At 42.6% G+C, this 15,250-nt stretch overlaps 1 protein-coding gene across 2 annotated transcripts; it reads right to left on the bottom strand.

The window, feature by feature from the left end:
- Positions 1 to 5,891: 5,891 nt before the first annotated feature.
- On the bottom strand, positions 5,892 to 14,920 carry LOC121308386 (CYFIP-related Rac1 interactor A-like). Of its 2 annotated transcripts, XM_041240748.1 has the most exons (10): positions 14,461 to 14,901; positions 10,482 to 10,603; positions 10,105 to 10,210; positions 9,433 to 9,569; positions 8,877 to 8,954; positions 8,377 to 8,493; positions 8,167 to 8,246; positions 7,519 to 7,645; positions 6,985 to 7,055; positions 5,892 to 6,129 (listed from the first exon to the last, which is right to left on the bottom strand). In XM_041240748.1, the coding sequence occupies exons 1-10, from the start codon at positions 14,531 to 14,533 to the stop codon at positions 6,066 to 6,068; spliced, it is 975 nt and encodes a 324-aa protein (XP_041096682.1). In that variant the 5' UTR covers positions 14,534 to 14,901; the 3' UTR covers positions 5,892 to 6,065. The 2 variants fall into 2 exon arrangements, with proteins under 2 accessions (XP_041096682.1, XP_041096684.1); XM_041240750.1 differs by lacking the exon at positions 8,877 to 8,954 and having other exon boundaries at positions 14,461 to 14,920.
- Between the last annotated feature and the right edge of the window lie 330 nt (positions 14,921 to 15,250).

Here is a 15,250-nt window from a genome sequence, read left to right as displayed (position 1 = left end):
ACTGCAGTCTCAGACACAATGCCTTTTATAGCTGTTATAGTTAATGAACCATGGTATATAGACAAATGGGTTACAACGTACAGGGCTGTGTTTTTTAGCGGGTCAGTTACCGGTAGCTGTCTCCTGCACAATGCTGTTGGCTGTTATTCCCTAATCACCTCCCTTTTCTAGTACCGGTTACAGCATTGTACTGTACTGGGGGCCTGGGTTGTTCAGCTCATGGAACAATTTATTTCCAGTCTTGAAGTCCCGATTGTGCTTCCCAGAAAGTGTTATAATTAATGGAGTTTATCTTGGGTACTGTAATCTGCGTACCCATTTTCATAGCTGTGTTAGGGAAGGAAACCCAGACCGCTCTTCTCATTGAGAGAGCGGGGGACACATCTCTATATTGTAGGAATAATAAGTAGGTGACACTATAAAAAAGCTCCAGAAATGACACGGCGCTACTGGAGATTTGACAAGAGCCGAGCTAACCACGGGTTAGGAAACTGAATCCATTGTGCAATCTGTTTAGCGGTAAGGCGCACTGCACCCCTTTGTTAGAGCACTGGGCAGTTACCAATTGGAGGAATTTGCCTGACAAATGAGCGGCTACATTCAAATGACCTTAAACCTGCAGAGTGCTTCACAGAGCAGGAAATGACTTCAATCCAGCTGAATTGTTTTGTTGAATGCAATTGATAAAAGCGCTGTAAAATAAAACTTAGGTTGTGAAAATACTTTTGAAGAAGTATCAAACGAGGTCTTTAAAACTGATTTGGTGTCGGAGTTTAAGCATGGCATCCTGCTCGAGATACGATTGCAAGTTTCTGTTTTGTATTCTGTGGATAACGATCTGTTTATTGGACGGCTGGAGTCTTGTACTAATGTAAAATGCAGGGGCAATGTGTTTATTGTCCAGTAGGCAGCTATGATTAATTTCATGTTCTTGGAGTGTGATGTGTCAAGTGCTCAGCAGGGGTCTATAGTGGCCTTTTTGAGAGATTCAAACAGAGAGGTATATGAAACTAAAGAACCAGTATGACTTTGTTTAAAGAAAAAAATATATGCATCATTGATATCTATGTGTATAGCAGAACCTCAAAGTTATGTGCTGGAAATGAGGTGAACCAGTTAAACACAGCTTTTCTTCTTATTCCTCATTAATCCTGTTTCTTTATGAATACAGCACACCTACCTGGAGGGGCCCTGTCCACAAAATGATTCTCTTGGGTTGAACATTGCTTTCATCTTTTATCTTCTAACCCTCTCTAAACAGCGTCATATAATTTCATTAATCAAATTGGGCTTTCGAAAAACAGCGCTTGAGGTTTTGAGAATATCGGCCGAAATCATTGGGAAGGAAGGTTCAGAGTTACAGTGTTGGTAAGATTGTGCTGTGTTAGCTTTATTAATCATGGAGTTCAGTTGCAAAACACTCACTGTGTTGTCTGCCCGGGCCTGTAATAACTCAGCAATCTGAGTGCATTGTGAACCCACCCATGAGCATGAGAGCACACATACAGGCAATGACTCAGCAGCAGACAGGCTTGACTGCCAGAACATGTTGAGAGGCTGCTTACAAGGGGTGACGGGAGGCTTGTAATCGGAGCCGTTCTTTCTCTCCCAAAGAGATCAGCAGGAGACTTCTCCAATGTGAATCCAAAGAGACTACAGTAAAGCTGGACAATCCTGATCATTGACCGGGGGATGTGTATTGCCCAGCAGGTGGCTTGAGCTGACACACAGAATCCAGGTGTACTGCATTTGTTGTTCTTGCATTAAAGGGTACCTTCAGATAAGAGAAACGTGTGACTTTGTGAAAACCCCTCGCATGTAAATCTAAACGTGGGGAATTGGAATTACACTGTTCGCGGTCAAATAAAATGCACAGGCAGGAGGCAGTTAACATGGAGCTGGGGTGCGGCTGCTTCAAAGTTCAGCACTTTCACAAGATTTTTTTTTTTTCCCGGGTCAACCTGTTCTTCTAATGCAAAAACAAACAAGGACAAAACAAGGTGCAGTTTCTTTCCCGGTTATCATTCTCCCTGCCGCACATTCCACTGCAAACGTCGACTTTTTAATAACGGATTTACCTGCCATCTAGAGCGCAGTGGAGCCAGTTAATCCTGTTTGTAAGAGTGTTTTCTTTCACAGCTAGGGACCAGAGCCAGCTCTTTAGCAATACAGCCCATCTGGACCTGTGACTTGCAAACACAGTTTTATAAATCTGACTTCAATGCAGTGTTTTTTTTAGTAACCTTGTATTAAATTATAAGTTACGAAAGCACAGGAAGCGCCTTTAAAAACTGGGGGGGGGGGGATAAAATGCACCAAGCAGTGGTTTCTGCACCTAGGGGCAGTGTTGTGTGATGCAGTGCCATTACAGATCCTGACCGCTTTCGGAGAGAAGAGGTTAAAAGCTCTGTAACCACTCCTGCAGACGAGCCTGGCTCTTTTTGTATAGTGGTTTAGGCGCTCGCTTGTTGAGTAGATTGTCAGCTGTCCATACCCAGCCTTCGCCCTGTTACAGTAAGCAGCACAAGGGCCACTAGTGGTATGGGGCCACCTTTGGTAGAAGTAGTACTGAAGAAAAATGTTAAAATGCAATTTCAGCAGATTTCTCAACACACCTGTGATGTAACGAACAGTGAACGCTGCTATGCTGTTTAATTATTTAGGCGCTTCCCTGCTGTTCTACCGACTAGTCCTGCATAATTTATATTCTGTGCTCCACAAAGCACTTGAAAGAAGCCTTCCTCGATTCGCCTTGACTGGGCTGGACGTCTGGCAGCCTCCCACACTGTCCTGAACATCCTGCAGGCGGATTGTCAGCCACAGTTTCAAAGCTTTCACAGCTTTTTGGTGGTAAATTGGTCTGTTTTGTGCTTGCTTTATGAGAGTGACGCAGTTTTCAGGAACTCGCTGGGATCCGAGCCCAATCCCACTGCTTGTTTTCCCGCGAAGATCAGCTGGAAAAAATCAAAACAAAAGGCTGATGCTGCTGCAGAAGGTGGCTGCTGTAGCTACCCACGGAGCACCCTCTGCTGGAAGAAATGATCCTTTTACTCTGAATTAACCCTGTAATGACCATGCTAGTATATGTATGTAACCACTTGATAGCATTGCCTGTGTCTAGTACATCATTGTAGTCAGGACTACCACCTCTGAGGTGCAACAAGCTGGGACCTCCAGACGGAAAGAGGGGCTGGTAAAAGTTGAAACTCCTATAGGAAGCATTTGTTAATATTACTACTATATTGACAATCAATTAGTATTGTATGTCTCTTGCAGTAATCTTGTATCCTGATTTATCTAACATGTGCTCAGTTTATGGGACTGCCATTCTGTGTTCCTGAAAACCTGGACGACCCAGGGAACACAGGGGCAGGTGGCAACCCTAATTGTAGGCCTGGCAATGTGTTTCATATGAAAATGTTGTTTTGGGTGGTAAATACAGTGTGCTGCAGATGGGAACAAAGTACATGACAAGCCAAAGAGAAACGGCAGTACACAATGCGTTCATTTATTAGAGTTTGAAAGGGTTAGCACCCCCTTCATTTATTGACTAGGTTGAAGATTTGTTTGTAACTCCCAACTGCTAAATGCTGGTAGCAGGGGCATGTCCATTTATCTCACAGACCCTACCATTTGGAGAATGTAAACCAACTAGTTTGTGAAGAACATATGCATCCTGATAAAGCACACAGGAGGATGTAGGATCAGAATGCTGTAAACAGACAAGAATGGATTATGTTTTATTGATGATTACTGCGTGCCAATGGGAACTGTTTTTTTTTTTTTGTTTTAATTCAAGCATTCATATCAGTACAAACCAGTGTTTCTTCCATATGAATAATCAGGCATATAAATGGAGAAACTGCTCTATCTGCTGGTAACCGATGGAACTGCAACTGGAGGTTAAAATATTCTATTGCCAAGTCGACGACATCATCTTTTTTTGGTAACTGCCCCGTGACTAATATAGAATCAACACAAGCTTCCCCAGCTTTCTAACACATTGCCATGCTTTTACTAGGGGGGGCTTTTATAAAAGCCCTTCGGAGTCCCAAGACTTGAAGTTTCCTCCCATGATTGCATTTTGAATGTAAATAATTTACAATTGCAAAATACATTAAACAAAAAAACCCCAAAAGAACAATAAACCCATCACTGTTGAACAAAAACTGTTAAAATTAACAATTAAAACAAAGGACTCCTGGAAGGCAGAGCTGAATGTATTAAATGACAAGTTTATTTTTGCACAAAATGTACAAAATAACAAACAAATGGACTTTTTTTTATTTTTTAATTTTTTAATGCTGTTCTTCTCTTGTTATTTTAATATGAATTTAAAAATCTAAACCCTAAAGACTAGACCCTCTTCAGAATGTCCAAGGCAATGCGTGGGTTAGAAAGACAACACAGATTCCATCCAGAATTACTGAACAATAAAAATGAATAGGAACACATTATTTACAGGTCTGTCATGAAAGAGACCTTTACAACATGCTATATATATATATATATATATATATATATATATATATATATATATATATATATATATATATATATATGAGAAGAACAAGAATATCTAATACTCTCCTTGGCTATGAGGTACAGTATTGTTTTCCAGAATAGCTCTAACAGTGAGATTCAAAACAGCAAACCACTTTTCACCTTCATACTTTCAAAATGTTTTTGTATCTCTACTTCTTTGCTTAACCCCCAAGTTTCCATGCTGTGGCCCCCTAAACTGGTGTCCCCCAAACTTACACACTACTTTTATAGTTCAGGGAGGTCCCCACTTGCCCTGCATGATAAATCTTACATGTAACAGTGCATTACCCTTCCTACCATGTTCCAGCGGTAAGGTGGAGGTACGTTGGACATAGCAGGAGGGTTAAATGGATTGAAACTCTTTCAACTTATATAGAAAATATAAGGCAAAGCTAAATATAAGTATAAGGTAAGCTAAAGGGCATTCTGCAGTCTGGCTGAAGCCAGTGGCTGCCATTTTGGTGAAGTTGTGTCATTGGGAACTTTTGCGAAACAATGAGGGTCTGAAGGAAGAGCCTTTGAAACAATGCAACGGACAATAAAGCTTGGAATTGTCGCTGTCATTCTGGTAGCTGTACTCATTACATGCGGTAGATAACGCTGAAGAGAGTACCACACGAACACAGAACTACTTCACCAACATGGCTGACTTCAGCCTCGCCTGTCCTCACAATTTGCCCTCTAATCTTGTATGTATATATATATTTTTTTTATATATATATCAAAAACACAGGTATAGTGCAGGTTATCAGCACTGTAACTGCAGCACCTGCAGTTTAGGGTCATAGTCAGAGATCATGAGTCAGAGGCGATGTTTTTCTTACTGTACAGTAGCTTGTTAGAAGGTTCAAGTAACAAGAACTTACGACGTTATTCACTTCCAGAGCTCATGGAGAATGGGATTGAACGCGGCCGAATGGGGGAAATGACGGCACGTCGGGCGTAGTTTGAATTGATTAGTGAAAGTATCAACACAAATGCCTGGATTTAGACAGCCCCACTATAGCCAGGTTATTGCCTACAAAGTCCTGTGATTCAACAGCGCCATAGCACTGCTGTGTCTCCAGTTACAGCCTCTGTAATTTGTTATTAATTCAGGCAACGACTCAGCGGTGAGGGAAATGGCCTGAAATTAAAAAAGCATTCAATGCAATACTGTACCACGTTTTCTACTTTCATTACAGTGAAACAAACCAGGTGCCAGCTTTTTCAATGGGTGCCAAAATGCACTCCAGCGTTACATTGTACTGATGCGGAACCAAATATATGGACTTTTTAATTTTAAAAGCTTAAATTTTTATATATCTTTTTTGTTCATATTTAGTTTTTTTTCTTACAAAATGAGACACAGATGATTTTATTTGGGGGGGGGGGGGGGGGGGGGGTTGTTATTAACATTAAAATAATTTTGCATTAATTTATGTACACAAACACTGAGTCTGTGGGGTTTCTCAGGGGAGATGGCCCCGCCCCCTCTGCTCGTCTGCACCACTCTCCCAGGGACCCCCTCCTCTGCCCGCTCACTGCAGCATGGCTCGGATCTGCTTGGAGGTGCTGTCATCGTTCAGGTGCCTCGTAGTGTACCTGCACGCAAAGGGCAAGTGTCAGTATCCGTGCCACTTCATTGCAGGCTTACTCACAATGAGATAACACAGACACAGGTATGAACGCACCAAGGCTGAAATCCAAGCTCTGTTCCCTTATAAAAGTTTCCCTCTGTAAAAGCTTAGAAAAGGTACATGACCTCTTGTGATGTGACTGTGAGATGCCTCTGTTCAGATTTTTTTTAAAGCAGATGACGTCAACCAGACCGATATTTCGAATAAAGCACGGCAAAAACTCAATATGGCATGGTTGATGTTTCTTTGTGATGTGTTGTGTGATAAAGCACGGTGGGCGCATGTGATCTGACTGGCTTGAAGATCCACAGCAGTCTATAATATTCAAAATATAATAACTGCATTAGGTCCTATTAGTAGCAACTAAACCTATAATTTAGCCAGAAGTGAATGTCTTTGCCGTTTACAGAATTAAAAACTCCCACTAGTCCTGCACCTCCAGTCCTGGGTTTCAAAACTACGCTTGTGTAGGTAAATTATGAAAATGCTCAGGGGACAGGAGATTGATGTTAAACATTGGGTTCCTCCCTTATAGTCGCGTGAACTAATAGTCAGCCTAGAGACTCAGGTGTGACTTTTTCATGCTGTGACGAAAAGCGCCATCAATTCAGATTGCTGCCACCTGGTCATTTCAATAACATACCCGAACGTGGGTAGTTTTGAAATCCAGGATCAGGCGCATGAGTTAAATCATACGTGGATGGCTTGCTAACACGTACACTGACAGCTTCATGTGTCTGCTGTAGTGGACCTTCTCTGCTGCCAGCTGGACCCGTGCCTGTGTTGTGTCAGTGAGTGTGGACACCCTGCAGGTACCTACCTCAATGCATTCAGCAGCCCTTCTACACTGTTTGAAGGCTGCTCTTTTAACACTTTGATGCAGCTTTTCATCTGGAAACAAGAAAGAAAGACGGGGGGTGTAGATTAAAGGTCAGCTCTACTGATCAAACACCACCAGAGTCAGAGAAAAGAACACCAATTACAATTCTAAAACCAGTGAAAATAACGACTTTAATTTACTCACAAGAACCGAAATGAAGGGGCTCAGCGGATTGCTGCTAATTCAGTAGCTCTAAACTGGGCTCATAACAAATGGGAGTAAAATAATCTTTTGTAATAATATTTTGTAAGGCATTGCACAGGGAATTTGAACTCAGAGGGATCTGAACTTAGAAGAGAAATGACTGCAAAGGCGAACGCAAGTTTTAAACCCATCCTGGCCCTTGTATTACCCTTGCAAAGTTCTTGCATTAAACTTGCAAGTCTTGCCTGATCCTAGCATAACACTATATGTGTTGGAGCCCCTTTACAGCAGCTATCCCAATATGATTGGTAGAGAGACTGGGGCTCTTACGTCGATCTTGGAGGTCTTGGCGAAGGCCCCGACGGGGTGCACATGGTCATACAGGATGATGACTCCCACCATCACCCGCATGCAGAACAGCATGGTGTCTGTGTTAGTGAACCTACACCGGTACTCTCTGAAACACAATCCAGAACAATGCAGGAGCTGTTAGAACTGCACCCTGCTGCATCGTAACAGCACTGCTGCACTGCACCGCATCGGTTTGCATTGGTTTTCCCCATGCTTTCGATATGCGTTCACTGGGCATGGTAAACTTTTACAACACCAGCATCTCTCTACTTACCGTAATCCAATAAAACATTAGCAACAGTGGCATAGCTACTCAATAAAAGGACAATGCATCCAATCCAATCCAATCCAATCCAAGTACAGCGCTACGGTAATTCTTAATCTATTGCTTTCCTGTGCTTTTCCATGCAGTCCTACCCCAAGCACGGTTGTGGATTATCCTGCACCATAATGAGCAAAAATAGGAGTCTGTTCGAAATTTGGTCTGGCTCAGTTGCATTAATAAAAATGCAATTACAATTACAAAGTGCTTCAGCTTGCTGCTCAAGTACAAACAGTCTGGAAATGCGGTAAGTGTGTCATTATCAGGCTATAGAGAAGAGAGAGAAAAAGTGGCAATCAACTCACGGTGTTTCCAGCATGACCCGGCACACACAGGCCATGGTGCTCAGGCAGTCTGTTGTGTCTTCAATGGGCAGAGTCTTGTTCTGAAGGGGAGAGAATAACACAGTGTTAATATTCCAGGTGTAGAGCCACTGTCAGTCCCTGCCCTGATAGCTGTTGGTGGGTTGTGTATATATAGTGCACACAGACCAACATTGTCTGATGGCTCCTCACCTCGGAGACGAACTTGGTGGTGGCGTTGCTCAAGGTCTTCAGCATGGGCGTGGCCTCCGCGTAGAACAGAGACATCCGATTGGCCATCTCGTTGTTGACCTCGTTCTCAGCGTCATGCTGTAAACGAAGAGCATGCGATCAGAGAACCCTCGGGTCGGGTGGGGAGGCAGAAGGTCTCAGTCACCTTTTAAAATGTCACGCTTTTCTTCGTGAGCTGTTTCACGGCTAACCCTCCTACTGGTGTAAGCAATAGCAGTAGCCAATTTGGCATTGTGCCCCGACAGCTAAGCACTACTTTGAAGGGAATGCAAGCAAACTGGACTGTAATCAAGGTCTGGGTTCTTTTAAAGTAGACCGTACAGAGTAAATATGGACATGATTGCAGGACATTAAAGATTTATTCGATTATGTTTTACGTAAGACTTACAGTTACAGTGCAGCCAATATGACTACACTATCACTGTACCCGTTAACTGCGCTGCTCTAGCAGCCCTCTGTACCTGTAGGTTGTTTAGCCTGTTCCTGCTGAGGGTTCTTCTATAGTAGCTGAAATCATTCTGAATGGCCGGGTTTGTCATCTAAAGCAGAAAAACGTTTTTAAGGATGAGTTGAGTTTGCGTCACATTTTTGCACTTTTGTTTGTAGCTGACGTTTGTGAAGCATCGTAGGTGTTGGTAGTGGTACAGTAGTCTTTTCTCTTACAGTTAAAAACATATTGTAACACTGTGCTTATATCAGGGCTTACTTTGCAAACAAAAATTTGCAGGATCTGGGATCCAGTGCGAACCGGCACAAAAGAACCCCTGCTTCATATAAAGAAGGAGCAGAAGGGTTATGGCCGCTAAAGGATCTATATTTCTTGAGCAATGCCACTCATCAGACTTTATCATTAGAATAGAGCTGTGGGTGATGTGTGTGTGTGTGTGTGTGTGTGTGTGTGTGTGTGTGTGTGTATTTTGTGTGTTTTGTTTCAATCACCCAGAAACCAGCCAGTAATATGAGCGCAATGTGGCTGGCGTTTTCAGATGGAGGTCAAGGTCAAGGTGAGGAGGCTACCTTGAGCTCGTCGAAGCTGAGTGTGAAGTGCAGGATCTCAGCGAACTGCTTGGCCAGGGCCTGCTCTCTCTCCAGGTGCTGCATGGGGGCGTAGGGGGGGCTCGTGAGCGCCTCCAGCAGGCTGCGCAAGGCGTTCTCTGAAACAGCAAGCAGCAAACATCACAGCTTGAAGCTTTGCAGCTTATAGCATTTTGGCTCTGTTCATTACAATTTTAAAACCCAGCTGTATTATAGGGTTATAGTCACAGTTGTTTCTTAATACTGAAGCCAATGTAGTGCCACTGTAGCGTTTCCATTGAAGATCATCAGCTGGCAGCTATGTTGACACGTCAAAACTCAATTCACTTGTGATTTGAGAAGCCAGATTTAAACCCAGGCCTCAAGAGGTGAAAGGCTAATTCTCTAAAGTCTTCAAGATATAGCTGCCTTGTTTAAGCTCTTGACGTGTTACAAAGAAAAGGCTAAACAGGTAATTTTGTTCAGATTTCATTACAGCACGGTAAAGATGCTGCTCACCATGAAACAGGCTTCGCCATTTTATTCTACACTCAGCAGACAGCCTTGAAGTGGCTGCCTTGTGAGATCCAGGCAAGCAGCGCCTAGCAGTCGCCATGGAAACAAGCCACCAGTACAGGGTGCTCTGAGAGAGGCTGAAGCAGTAGATCCACATACCCAGTCTCAGGGAGAACTCGTAGAAGCGCTTCAGTTTGGCCACTAGGGGGCAGACTGCATTCCAGGCCTGTTCTTGCAGCTGAAGGTCACAGGGGTTCTGAATGGCCTGCAACGATACACGACTGGTTTATCCTCTCATTTCATTCATTTATGTATTCATTTGTTTGTTCATACTTACATTGATCAAAAGAGATATTTTATAGGGATCAAACGCAAGTCTCCATTCATCAAAAAGCATTCAATCAATATGCATTTCATTCTTATTTTATTTTTATTTCAAAAAACATTAACTGTTGATATTACTGACAAAGAATGCTAAAAGAATCTTCTTTGAATCATAGTAACAGTATGGTACAGTATAAGCCCTTGCTGGTTACCTCTCGTATCTCCTGCCCCGCCCCGTTATAGGACTGCAGCTCCGCCAGTATCCCGTGAGCCACCTCCAGCACAGCGTTCACCTGGTTCCACACTGCAGTCTCCGCTTCAGTCGGCTGGGCATCTAAACGAGAGCCGGCAAACTGCCTGTCAGTCACCCAGCCAGAGGACACTGCAGTCTGAGCACACTGGACTGGAACTAAAATGACTGCAAGAGTCGCACTGCACCGGGGATGAGGAGTGTAGCAGGACAGTCGTTCAACTGCACTGCTGGGAACTGGGAAACTGCGGTTACGAGTTACTGTAACTATGATACATTTCACGGGTTGATTTAGCAGTCCAGTCCGTCACAGTATCCCTGTAATCTCAAAACTATAGTGGAAACTGACACTTCCCTAATAATAATTCAGCTAGACGGCGACCTTATCCTTGCTGCTTTGAGCTTTAGACCGGTTCAGTCATTTTTGTTTTTGAAATGCACTGCCGCTGAACTGCGTTTGTTTCCTGGTGACGCTTTTTCCCTACATGTGCAAAAGTCAGGGCACCAGAAAGAAACTGCAGTTTTTTTTTTCAGTCCCCTTTATCCCAGTCTAATTGATCGTCTCTGTCTAACAGCTTTAAGCTATGTGTCTCCTTCCACTAATTTCGATTTGGCAGGAGACTGTGCTGGTGTCCTGATGTGAGAAAAGACCTCCAGATTCCCACACTTCTGGTCTTCCATATTATTGATTGGTCATTTATTTGAACTTTATTGTGATATAAAAAAAAAAAAACTGCAGTTGCAATGCACTTCTACAGATTCTGAACTGCAGTAACGCTGCACTGGGGCTCCAGTGATTATAACAACAGCTGAAACAAACATAAGATTCGACTTCCAGAAATATAGAGATGTGCACTGTGTAATCAGAGTGGCCCCTATATACACAAGCTCCCTTAATACAGTCTTTAGTCTATATATAATCTATAAGCGTGTTAAAAACCATACAGCTATAGATAATGATTAAACATGGCAAGGCAGTTTTCTATGCTGTAAGGAAGTTATAAAATATACATTATTACACTTATAACCCTAAAGTGTTTTTGATTTGACTGTATACTTGATCTTGAACTGCAGTTTCAAGTCCAGCAGGAGAGCTGACCTGGAGGTCTAACTCCACTCCATTCTATTTACATTATGTATGGTCTCAGAAGATATATTTTCACACATGGGACAGCGATTGAAGAGTGACTGTTTTCTGAACAGAAAGAAGGGATGACAGTGAAAGGGGTGGGGAGAGGGGTGGGGGTCCCACATCCACAGGGAGAGCTGTGATGTTGGGGGGGTTGCAGTCATGAACCCTTGAAGGCTTGGCAGGATGCAGAACAAACCTGGGGTCTCTCTGGAACTTTAGAAGATATTTAATAGCTGAACTGTTGCACTATGACTGAATGCTACCCCACAGTAACATTGTGCCATTTATTACAGATCGATGAATGGTACTGTTAGTCCCTGCCCCCCTTGGGTGATTTACCGCCCTCTCTGTTTACTTTATAAAGCTCCCTGGTTTGTTTTTCAATTAGGCCACATTGAAAGGAAACTGTATACGTACAACTGCAGCTAGAAAATGTGTCCGTTTTGCCTTGATGGGAAAAATCATCTGTATCTATTAAACACTCAATACTGCTTATATTTAGAAATCCGAAGAGAAACTAAATACGTTCAATGACAAGACACACGTCTTTTAATGTCTTGATTGAAAACGATAGGGGGAAGATGTAACTAGTATTTCTGCTGATATGCTAGAAAAGCCTCTTTTTTTGCTTCAAAAAGAGGAAGAAGCTGGCTTCGTCTATCTGCAGCACAAGGGTGCAAATCCGTCTCGATGTCATCTTTCCAAAAGTAGTACTGAGAACGTTCTGTCAAAGCCTCGCTGCAGTTTATCTCTGTGCAGAGAAGCTCTTTCTCAAATGCACATTACACCTGCAGATCTCCAGTTTCTGATAGCATGCACTCTGATCACAATTCTTCTGGGATTTTTTTTCTGAAGCACATGTTGGGTGTACCTTTAAACAGTTTCACAACCGACCAGCTACATATGATAGCTACCTGCCCTTGGCCTGTTATACTGCACAGCCACCTTTGCAAAGAAGTGCTCATGTGCCTGCCAGTTCCTAATAAAGTGGCATTGCCCTGCAGGCTCGTATGAGTGAGGACAGCAGTGGAGAGAGCTCTGAGCAGACTGAATCACGACAAGGGAAAGCACTACGATGTGGGTGGAGTGATCAAACCAGCCCTTCCCTATTTCATTAGCTCTTCCCTATTTCTCAGCCTGCGTCTTCTTCCTTTAAAAGAGTGCAAGTTTACACACATTAGGGAACCCTGCTCAAGGCATGTCACAGGGCGTACAGACCCAGAGCAGTCAGCTGCTTGAGTGGAGTCAAGGTGCAGGAATCCACTGTCTCAATACCTGCTCTGCCTCATGTTTCTTAAGAGGATGGCAGTATTTATAGAGGATTATAACAACCAAGGACGCTCCCGCTGTCCTAACCAGGGTTGGGAAAAATGGTTCAGTAGGTAACTGTTATCTGCCTTTTCTTCCTAATCTGTTAGCTGTGTGCTTAGGGTACATAAATAGTTGATAAGTCATTGAGTTTAATTCATGCATAATGAATACTAGTGGAGCATTAAAACAGTGCCCCTTGCAAGCTACCTATATTAGTCTACTAGGTGTCAGGTGTACTGTGTCAGGTGAAAACCTCTCACATGTAAATATGGGTTAATTTTGGTGATATGTTTTATGTAAATAGTTTATTTATTTGTACCGGTATTCGTTTTCATTTTCTTTCATATTCTGTGTTATAAATGCGCATGATCTTTCCACCAGCTGTATCAATAACTGTGTTATCTTTGTTATATTCAAATGTGTTGATTTTATTTCTTGTGAAAATGTTTAATAGGGTTAGTTTTTGTTGTTAAATGGGTATATTAACTGGGCCCAGGAAAGGGTTAGTTTTGAGCCTTGATTTAAATACCATTCCCATGTGTGAATGTGGCTGGAATTGACAAAACTGCGGGTCTTGACTGGTTGTCCAGTAAACTAATGAATTATTCCATTTGGTTGAAGTGATGCAGGTGTGTGTAACAGGCTGCAGCTAGGCTGTACGCTCAGTGTTGTAGAGGCTGGGGCAGGTAGAACGGAGCTTACGTGGCTTGAAGCCACAAGCTTAAAATAAAAAGTTACATTGCAAATGGCAACTTTTCTTAAGGATAATTCTATATCATTTGCTTGAAAGTGATTTCTATGAGAAATGATTTAGCTGCGCCACTTGGGAATATTATTTTAAAAAATACAGAGAGAGATGGTCCTAAATACATAAGCCTGGTGACTGTTTACTACATCTTTCCATTGTAGCAGAATATATATATATATATATATATATATATATATATATATATATATATATATATATATATATATATATATATATATATATATATATATATAAGCACCCAGTATTGGTTTGTTCACAAGCACCACAAACACAACTAACGTAATGCAGGAGGACATAAATAATGAAGTTTGCAAATAAAAATCAAATAATAATAACTACTAAATATTTTCCATTGTTTTTTTTAACAAAATCAATGGACAAAAATAATGGACTTTAAAATAAGTGCCATATCATACAGGACTTGGCTCTGAATTGATTATACTGACGCTTACTTAAAGCGCTCCGGTGCCAGGTTCACTATGCTGCTGCCCATGGCAAGTTAATGCCTTTTTTTTTTTTTCTTGGTAAATGGAAAATATCACAGGTCATTTTTACAGAATAGCATGGAACAGTTAAGGGGTATGCAAGAATTCTGACATGACAGGAAGAGAACTGGGATGACAGCTTCTGTGAATCTGACCCTAAACCAATCAAACGTAAGTAAATGAATAAGCATGAAATAAAAAAAATAAAAATAAAAATAAAAAATTAAGAAGCCAATGGTCTCACTTTCAAAGTCAAGGAAAAATATTTGGCCAGGCTCAAGTTCGGCGCAAGCCAGCACCTTTAGGAGATTTCCCATGGGGCCCTGCAAGAAAAGAAGGGAGAAGCGTGTTGGGTGATGGGATGGAGGCGTGGGGGGGGGAGCAGGCAGGTCATGTGATCAGAGGAGGGCGTGGTGGTGAGGAGGAGGTGTGGGGGGGTGACAGCCAGGGTGGTGGTGCAGACACGGCGACACGGACACAGAGACACACTCCTCCCTCCCCGTTTCTTCCGTTATCCAATTTAAAAATACAGCAGCCGCTGTATAACAGCTGTAATCTCCCTACTCTGTGGCGCAATTCAATCAGACATAAGACACGCCATGAAGATGCCACTGCGTTAATGCCAAACACTCGAGTGACTTTAATACTAAAACATACATAACTGAATGTTGCTATAGAACAGGGAAATGACACAGGCACTGTACTTTCCAATTGAATCAGCTCCTTAGACAGACCTGGACACTGACAGGGATATGTGCTTCAAACGCTGTAGGGGCAGACAGTAACGACTAGGAAGCATTATTATTTTTATTATTATTATTAATCTTGCCAATGTCAAAACGCTGTTTCTAGTTTTGCAGATGCCAAGACTGGCATGTATCCTGATAAGCATGCTTAAACCCTGGGGGGGGGGAGGAGGGGTACCAAGGCCTGATTTGCACCACGGGAGAGGAGGCAGAGTGTCTGGAGGACTGCACCACAACATCAACCTGCTGCCTGCTGCCAGCTGCCACCTGCCAGCGACAGACAGACAG

This window comes from Polyodon spathula, unplaced genomic scaffold (genome assembly GCF_017654505.1).
Source record: "Polyodon spathula isolate WHYD16114869_AA unplaced genomic scaffold, ASM1765450v1 scaffolds_669, whole genome shotgun sequence".
NCBI lineage: Eukaryota > Metazoa > Chordata > Actinopteri > Acipenseriformes > Polyodontidae > Polyodon > Polyodon spathula.
This window is presented reverse-complemented; position numbering and strand designations above follow the sequence as displayed.